At 37.9% G+C, this 9,934-nt stretch overlaps 1 protein-coding gene across 3 annotated transcripts in view; it reads left to right on the top strand.

Moving 5' to 3' along the window:
- LOC105684400 (runt-related transcription factor 3-like) overlaps positions 1–8,843 on the top strand; it is a 43,582-nt gene extending 34,739 nt beyond the window's left edge. For all 3 annotated transcript variants that reach the window (XM_048654126.1, XM_020851413.2, XM_012397709.3), the window contains exons 5-6: positions 7,147–7,296; positions 7,433–8,843. In XM_048654126.1, coding sequence (XP_048510083.1) covers positions 7,147–7,296; positions 7,433–7,950 — 668 coding nt within the window. In that variant the 3' untranslated portion in view covers positions 7,951–8,843. The remainder of the gene's footprint in view (positions 1–7,146; positions 7,297–7,432) is intronic.
- The last annotated feature ends 1,091 nt before the right edge of the window (positions 8,844–9,934 follow it).

Consider the following 9,934-nt stretch of genomic DNA (forward strand, 5'->3'; position numbering starts at 1 on the left):
AGACATTGACGCAGGAAACTGGCAACCTCTCGACGGTTCAGCTTCTCTTTCCTCTTCTCCTCTTCTCTTACCGATTACCCACCTTCCTCTTACATCCTACGGTATACCTCCTCCCTTCGCGTTGCGACGACCGACGGCGATACCGAGTCCAGATATTAGTTGCCCTTCTTTCGCTTCTCTTCTCTCTCTTTCCATTTTTTTGGTCGCGGGTTCTTTTGCTTTTTCAATCGGAGGCCTCCCGTTCCGTCACCGTCAGCACCAACTTCTTATTCTTCTGCTTCTCGCGCCTCGATCGCAGCTCGCTGCCAGGGCGTATCGCTTACATTGATATATATGTATATATGTATATATATATATATATATTCTTTTTTTTAGCAAGTATTCTGCCAAGGATAATGTGTCTATCGACAAAAAGAGTGGAGAGTCGGTACCGTGCCTATACTACCTTATACACATACATACCTATGCCTACCTGCCTTATACCTTACACCTTATACCTCATATACCCACCTCGGTGAAGAGGAAATATGAAGAAGATAAGAAATAAAAAAAAGAAACCGACGATGACGGGTCGCGTCGTGATCCACACGTGGTGTGGACATATTTAACAATTACGGATGCCTGTGGTATCTCGAATGCAATGCGTGAATCAAAATTTGAACACCGACGTAGCTTCGCCTCGATATTCTTTCGTTTTAGCCCGGTCGGTCCGTCTATAAAATTGTATGTTTTTAAGTAACAGCAGGCTATAGTTGATAGAACAACGCATATAACGGGTGTTTACTTAAATTCCAAAACCGCAGCCCCGCACCGCATGACAAAAAAATATACACATTTCTCTGGGCGTTGTCGAAAACCACAAAAGATTCCAACGCTGTTTAGGTACGCATGTATAATAATGTATATCACGAGTCGCGAGTCCGATGCGTACGATATATTATGCGTGTGTAGAATTTTTTTCGTATTCCCCTATACGGACGAGCCTGCTGAAAGATGAACAAAAAGAATCGGAAAGAAATTAATTTTTTATGTTTTCTTTGTTTTTTCAAATCTTATTTTTTATCGCTACGCAGTTTCAGGAAACATACGAGATAACGTCGAATACATCGATCCAAAACCTAATAACGTCGATAGACAGAATTATGATCTGGGACTCTCCGATGTGATTGTGAGGATAGCGATGAACCCGGTTAGCCACTTCGGTCAGCTAAGTAGATGACTGCTGCTCGGAACCTAAGCACCAAAACCTCACTGTGGTTTCACACCCACAACGGTAGTAAACACCTTGAAAACCGCGCATAACGCGAGGAGAGAGAATGAAACGAAACAAACCCAAAAAAAAAAAAGTCATACATTCATTTTTCTCTCTCTCTTTTTTTTTAAAAAACAAAGTCAAGAAAAAACTATAGATGTATACCTATTTCTCTTTCAGACCGGGACCCACAAACGGCTCTGATTAAAGTCCTTTTGAAACGTTATTAGGAAATTTGGTCTGATTCCCATTTTTTTTTCTTTTTTTCTTTTCTTTCCATTATTGCGGTTGATAGAACGGTAGCGGAGTTTGCACCGATATTATACGGTATTGTTTTTCACAATTTTTTACCTGCACCTCAGACTTTTTTTTTTTTTTTTTTTTTTTTTTTTTCTAATCAGAATATCAACTTCATTCGGTGTCATTCTATAGGACTAATACTGCAGAATCAAATTTCTCAATTGCATAAAATATCGCGTTTTATAATATCCATGTGTCAACTATATACATATAGTAACAAGACATACGTATATTACCTATATTATATCGTGTACATATGCATTATGTGTGTAACGTGGATTATTTATTCGCATATCGATACGGCGTTGATATTGCACTCGAGGCAAAAAACAATAACGAGAAACAAAATATACATTGCAGCCAATTCGGGAAAACCTGGTCCTTGTATCGGGATTGTTGGTATATAAGATCGATTGTGGTTTATTTGTGACTCTGCTGGCAAGTTGCAGCAAAGAACATCCTAAACGATCATAATTCACCGACTATATAGGTAATATTCTTTCACAATTTGCATCGATATTTAATCACATCATATTTAAAAATATAGAGCGATCTTTGAAAAAAAGAGACGCTCGCACCTTCGGTTATATTCGAATAATCCAGAATTTCAATCTCTTAGCTTGTTTACAATTTTTGAGGGATTTTTTAAGTTTTTTAATTCCAGCTGATTTTCCTGAGGGAAGTCCTTGGTGTAATATCTTCGCTTTTTTGTGGGTTACGCCGTTCTGATTCTTAACCTTATTGATGTACGTCTATATAACGTGCTTTTTTATGTATATCATATCTACCCATACGTATACCTAAGCGCGTTGTACGGCAATCTTTAACCGGTCATTAGAATCGTTTATAGAAGACCCTTCGAAGGGGTCGAAATTTTGGGCCGCCTCAAAGTATGAGATTATTGTTATAACAGATGGCCCATCTCTCGCCAGCTCTGCACCTTTTTTCTATTTCTTTTGGTATATCGTTATTATTATTCATTTTTTTCTTTTTAACATTTTTTTCGTTACTATTACCGTTCCGGTAATTGCACCAAAATATATGGACCTTCGGCTATACAGATTCGAATAAGTCCGACACCTTTTCAACGGTCTTTTTGAGCGAATTCATATTACGATTCATCCTCAACCTCACGGACCTTTCCCGTATATGAGAAAAAAACATTTTCAAAATTCAAGGGCACGATTTCTAGGTGCGGCTATCGCATTTATAGTTGGAAATGTTGCATAATATGTACGGATGTATCAAAACTATGACCGAATCCTCAAAAATCCAGTTTCAATTTTTCGGTAACATTCTGTTTTCTTTTCGACAAAAAAGAATGTTTTAAATTTACATATAGTTACTCTAACTCGGATGATCGGAATCAAGTTTCTCATGACTGCAGAAAATAGGAACAATAAATACATAAACCGTATTTAGTCTGATGAACCAATTATTATGCAATTCGGGATTTTGCCATCGCCATATATTAACATACGATGTCGTATGCCAAACAAATATTAGTTTTTTCTCATTCGTTTTTTTTTTTCTCTCGTTTTTGTTTGTCACATATATCTACATTACACGTACGCGTGTACATATGTATATGTGCAGACGCGTGTAATCGTGGAACCACACGCTGTAATACTTACTTATATTTTTAGTTTTGTGCTAAACGATCAGGTTTGAATAATACCCGTTAAATGATAATATAATTATATTCACCGCTTTTTCCGTTCTATAAAATAATGAAATTCATGTTTGTGTAAATATTATATATGTATGAAAAATTCATACTTTTTATAAGGTGACACATTTAGTTGTAACCACATCAAAGTGCTGCGTGAAATGGTGACAACAAATAATTTCTTGACGGGGAAAATCCAGATTAAAAATCCCGGTCCGATATCGAAGAAAAAATTACGTGTCTTAAAAAAGTGGAAAAATATCCATAGGTTGCGCGGTGTAGTCCTAATAACAAGACGATTATTTTGGAAATTCCAATATCTGTACTGGAAAAAAAATATTGAAAATTTTCTCTCGTTTCGTACGTGCATACGCATGGGACGTTCAATTTCAAACTCTTATCGTTATGGTAAGAAACTGAATCGAAAAATAAAATTCTCACAGCATTTCTAGAAAAGTTTCAATGGTTTCTCGTCACGTCAATTGATTCGTCAATAATTGTTTTGAGACGACTCGATTCTTTTTTTTTTTTTCACAGTTTTAGCGCAACGTAAGTAGTTGTGAGTTGAGCATCCTTCCGAATGTCAAATTTCGCGACGCGTATCGTATACACAGATGTAGCAAACGCACGTACGTTTACATGCGTACGTATTTACGGGCGACGTAACGCAGACTGCGTTCAAGTTTGTATCTTGGGAAACCCGGTGGCTCCAGGCGCGGTACGTGAATAGTAAACTCGAATGATTCAGAGAATAAACTCGCGGGGGAACTCATTCACGTTCACCTACTATGTGGAAACCACAACCTATACCAATTCGGGGGATCGTCGTGTCAATGGAGCCGAATAAAAAATCTCAAGTTTTTCTTATTCTATGTGTAGAATATGTGTCGGGTGTTCTGTGTATCGCACATTTATCAAAAAGCTTTCCTAATAAACTGCAGTATTTGGACGAAACTTATATATTTATTGATTGATTTATTTATTTTCGATGTCATTGTTGCCAGCAGTAATCAATACGAAACTGAGGAATTATTAATCGAAAAAATTCGAAAAGCACAAATATAGCGTTGACGTGAAATGCCCCATACATTTTCATACATCCGCGAGTGTTGCCGATAGTAATTAGATATTCATTTGTCATTTTTTTTATTCCTCGATTGAAAGATCGTTTCTTTCAAATCACATGAATTCATACACCGACTTGTTGAGCGAGTTACGTTTTAAAGCGGGAGGTGAAAGTGCTAATGAGTCGGCTGTATATGTTATTCGGTAGAAGGAAGAAAGAGAGAGAGAGAGAGAAGTTGTAAGTAGTGGAGAATCGGCCGTTAATCGAAGGAATTATTACGACCAAGGTACACTCACCTGTTTCGTTATGCATCGATATCAAAATATGCAACCTTTCGTAGGCGTTCATAGTGATTGGGGTTTTCCATTCATGATTCAAAGATCCAACGAATGATCGGAATTGAAAATTATATTTACTTATATGTAATCCGAAGAAGGATTAATTTGCATTTGACGCGTGCGTGGCGTATAAATTATAATATATACAATATTTCTTGCTTTTTTTTTTAGTCTTTGATTAATTCATCGACTCGACGAAGTATCGACTTCGGTCAATAATATAACATAAGCTCGTGGTGAGAAAAAAAAAAGACGTAGAAAGAGGGAATAAAAATTAACCTCCTGCCCCGTGGAAGACTACGACTATGAAATGTTAGAAATTTAAATATAAATTATTACGCAAAATTCCGGTATTTAAAAGAACCTGATGATAGTCGGTGTGCGTACAGCTATAATGCGTAATTTTATCGATATGATGATTTCACTAGTTCTTTTTTTTTGTCAAGTTTTTAATTTTCAACTTCTCTTTTTACACCGTCCAGGTAATTCACACGCACACACGAGCACACGAAGAAGAACAGCCTTATACTATAATGAAAATATTCCATCACCTGTAATACCGTGAATTGTCTGAACTTGTCCCGCGGAACAATTCGTCCGATTCGTCGATCGTGTCGATTTGCTATCTAAAATGATTCGATTTCTATTCTGCTTCGGTATGGAGTTTAATCACTTCCTAACGCTGATCGATTATTAGCTTCATAGCTAGCGTTAAGCGATTACTGTTTGCCGCTGCAGGCAATAGTTGGGCTTCGCTTGAGCGAATTATGCGAACTCTTGTTTGTATTATTTCGAATATAAATCGATCTGCAGGGACATTAACCTCGTACAAAAGTCTCTCGTAAAGTCAGTCTTTTGTTACTATCGTGACGCCCGAACGTCGCATTTTGGGCAAAGAAAATTAACTCGCGTTGAAAATTACCGGTTGTCCTAATTACGGATTTGTACGGTGTCCACATAATTTTCGATACACGTATAACACACGCGTAACAAATAAAATATATATTGGCGACGAAGGCGCATAAGATTCACTCTTGCTTTATATACATGTTATATACATGTATATTGTTGTATATTATTCTGCGCAAGTGACGCGTCGCAGACAACCTGTTTGATTAAAATATTATTTGTGTGCCACCGAGCGTAACCAAGGACGACTTACAGACGAAGAAATAAAATTTCAATTCCTTCTATACTACGCGGGATGTATCGTGTTATAACGTTATTTTTACGGTATATAATGAGTGAATTATAAATGAAACGATAACACGTGTTGAAGAAAATTTCTCTCACAGTACAACGCGAAAATCATATTGTCAGTAAAATATTTCATAGAAGCACGTAGAAACTTACGGAGTATCTCTCATTCCGTATTCTATACTTAAATTGTAATACATATGAACTTTTATTCCGGTAGCACCATAATATATTCATGAGTGAATGAATCATCGAGTTTAAGCTAATTAATCTGTCGGCGTTACTCACTGATCACATGAATTGCGGGTCACACGCGCCCATAGGAAAAAAAAAAAAAAAGCAGAAAAACGACGCTCCGTAAAATCCTCTCTATTATTTTCCATTCGACATGTGTTCCCGTACATATATATCACATATGAACAATCACAGATGGAAAATAACGTTTAGGAGTTTATACCCGCAGTGCACGCGCGGTTTATGGAAAATAATATCTTCGGGTCGTAAATAATTAATTACTTTGTAGACATACGTAACGCAAAATCAACGAGAGGGTGATCGTGCATTACGAAATTTTTTATTAAGCGTATTATGTATTTGTAGTAGACGTAACGTAGTAGAAAAAAAAAAAAATGAAAAAATAACTGGGTTCCGAACCGGACGTATAATAATGTGTGAAACGTGCTGCTTATACTGAAAAAGGGTAGGAGTTAATATGTTAAGGTTTCTCTTGGGAAGTTGGTGTAGTCCAGAGTGACGGCCTCGCCGAATGAGTAACAGAGGATCCTCAGAAATTGACGAATCAAATTAGTAGGAGGCCCGCCGTATGTCCAACGTTCGTCGATTCGTATACTTACGTATCACGGTTTGTACCATGAGTTTGGTGAGAGAAAGACCGAAATTACGCAACATGCTGATCGCGAGCGGCGTGTTTCTGAATCCAGTCGAATGACTCGGTGATGAAGGAGGCTGGAGAAATTCCGCGATTTAAACTATTCGAGGATTCCGGATGCGCCTAATGGCCCCCTTACGGCGACGACGACTTTGCGAAATTATTCTTCGATCTGTCTACCTATAAAATCTCTCTCGATGACCGACGAAAATTGCAACATTTCACAGTTTTCAATTCGTCTGGGAACTTCCAGAAAACTGAAGCATCTTATTCGAAAATCAGAAGATCGCACGTGGTCTGAATTCGCTTCGATTTTTGAAAGAGTTACCCGTTTTACAAATGATGAAGTCAAGAAATGCAACAGATTTCGACGTGCGTTTGTTGAAAGTTTTCATTATTCTTCTAATGCTATTTTTGTTTTCAATTTCGTTTCAGATACAGGCACGGGTACAACGGACTGGACGTATCCATCAACGGCGACGGGTTATCCCGCGGGAAGTAGTAGCTCGTATTCCCCGATTTTTTCCTACCCTGGGGAGTCGCTATCGCATCACCCAACGACGGAACCCGTTTCGTTACCCACCGGTGAGTAGTGTGCGGTATACCGATAACGTGCAATATCTAAACTGTCTTTTAGATTATTTCTTAATACAGTTTTTTCGAAAAAATGATCGCGTTTATTTTCCTCAACGTAATTAGGTTATCTTTATTCAAATTTCAGTAATAACGGATAGTCCCCAAGACAACTACACCCCGAACTGTATGTCGGTTTATCCGCACGGTCCGGCAGCAACGCTTCCTTTGGTACCGGCCAAATCTTCGGAGCTCGAAGTCCTGGGAAATAACGGTAGCAGCGGTGGAGGGGGAGGAGGTAGCGGCGGCGGCGGAAGTCCTGGTTACCACAGTTACAGCACTTGGACCAGTCCGGCGGCTTCGGTTTCCTCGCACAATTACAACCCTAATTATTCAGGATACTTTAACAACCCGACGCACAATTCCATAAACCCTGCATCGATGCTTTGGTACCCCCATCAAGTATACAGTACCGTAAACCAAAATCAAATACACGTTCATTTGCACAGCGGTGATCTTAACGACGAACAAGTTACCATAGCTGGTGGCGTGAGTATCAGCAATAACAGGCTCGAAATCGAAGTTTTAGGAGAAGAAAGCGAACAAAGAAACGACGTTTGGAGACCTTTTGTTCCTCCCAATAATCCGGTTCATCACCAGTTTTGACGCATGGATCAAATTTATTGAGGAAGTAAGAAAATCATTTTTTTGCAGTTTACTTTTGAAAGCTTCGATTCGAACACCTCGTTCAACTGTTCGGTTTCAATGTATCTTTGCGTTAATCGAATAGTGTTGACAACAAAACAATTTGTTTGGTTTACACGAAGGTAAATTTAACGGCCGGTTATTTGCTCAAACATTTCTCCGTTGTGCTCTAATATTATACCTACATTATATTTGGTGAGATCGAAATTTTATAGATACCGGAACTATAATTTTCTTAATTATTGTGAAACGAATTGATTTTTGCCCGTGAAACATCAAGAGTTGTTGATGATATGTATATTATATCGATCCGAAGTGTGAATTTCGCTAGCCGATTAAATAATTAGCGTATAACGGATGGCGTTGAGATCTCATTAATTAAAATTAGACGCAAATGACAAATCATAGAATGGATATATATTGTATCAGAATATATCAGTTTATGAAAATGTTAGATGTTACATTTTAAAGAAACATCATTGGTTGTACAACAGAGTTGTGAACTCATAATTATTAAGCTCGAAGAAATATGTACTATAATTATAAATATATATATCTATTATAGAAATATATTATGAATAAATTAGGTTCATTATGCATATATGTACTTACATTATATGCATAATTATTAATTTTAGAATAAAACAATTTTATTAATGCATAATTTTTGTGTAAATATATGCAATATTTTCCATAAATAAAATCTTGCCGAATTTGTTCCTATCGCATTATCTTTCATTACGTTGACCGAAATTTTTTTATTCATTCTCATGAACCGGGTTAAAGGATGTCCATCTCACACCTGAAACTCGAGGCTATTCTTCATTTTTCCACAATAATTCCTTAATATCAAGTAATTCACACGTTATCATAGTTGCAAAACCTTCGCTCTTCCCCCGTCGCGAAATTTCAGCAGAAATGATCGCTGTCTTGGCAAAGTATTTTGGAAAACCACAAGTCTCGATGAAACACGTATGCGTGACAAGCGAAACAATTGTTGAGTACTACACGGTGGTGCGGTGAATTTTCTTTTAAGTTTTTCCTTTTTATAATCATTAATGGGAATTATCGTTGCACGTTTAGGCTCTGAGGTGAAGAATAGTGTCGGCACCGTCGTAAGATGTGCGTAGGAGGGAGGGGATATACTTCATAGGACTATACACGACATTTTGTTGAGAGTTAACATCGGCTTCAAGGCATTCAAAGTACTGATCGTAAGCTCCACTGTTTACGAGTAGCTGTGACACTCGCGGGCGACCGCAGACGCCGACCAATCCACCGGCTCGACTATCAGCTGCACAATAGTTTGCGAAGACTCCAGGATACGAGGGTCGGTCCTCTCGAAGGCTGCGAAGGACAACGTCTGCGATTTTATAATCACTTTGACTATAACAGCGAAAGGTTGTAATTTTTTTTTACCGTTGTAACAAATGAGCTGTCAATTTATACTCAACGTCACCATCAACTGGATGTAAGAAAAAAAAAAAACAAACAAGCTTGAAGGTATTTCATGGAGTGTTAGAAATACTGGATGTATATCTAGGTATTTGTTCGTGATTGGGTGCCTATGAATGCGCGTATCGAATTCCTTGGTGCTTGAAATACAGAACGAAAATACTCCTGATCAAATGTCCAGGAGTTTTTACATACAACATACCTCTTCGTTGCCCTAGCGATATCGCTGTCCAGGAAGCGGTTGACAAAGTTACGACTTGCTGGAGCTAAGCTCAGAACTTGCGGCCAAGAAACCACAGACTACAGTTAAACGCAAAAAGCATAAATAAACATTACGAATAGAAGCGGAGGCACGACTTTGGTTCTCTTCGAAACTCACAGTACCGGCTAAACAACAAGTTGAAGAATAGGGTAACACACGATGTAAGTATAAGAATTGATAAAATATTCGATCGGAGAAATTATTAGCCAAGTAATAAAATACCGCTGC

Source organism: Athalia rosae, chromosome 4 (assembly GCF_917208135.1).
Source record: "Athalia rosae chromosome 4, iyAthRosa1.1, whole genome shotgun sequence".
Taxonomy (NCBI): domain Eukaryota; kingdom Metazoa; phylum Arthropoda; class Insecta; order Hymenoptera; family Athaliidae; genus Athalia; species Athalia rosae.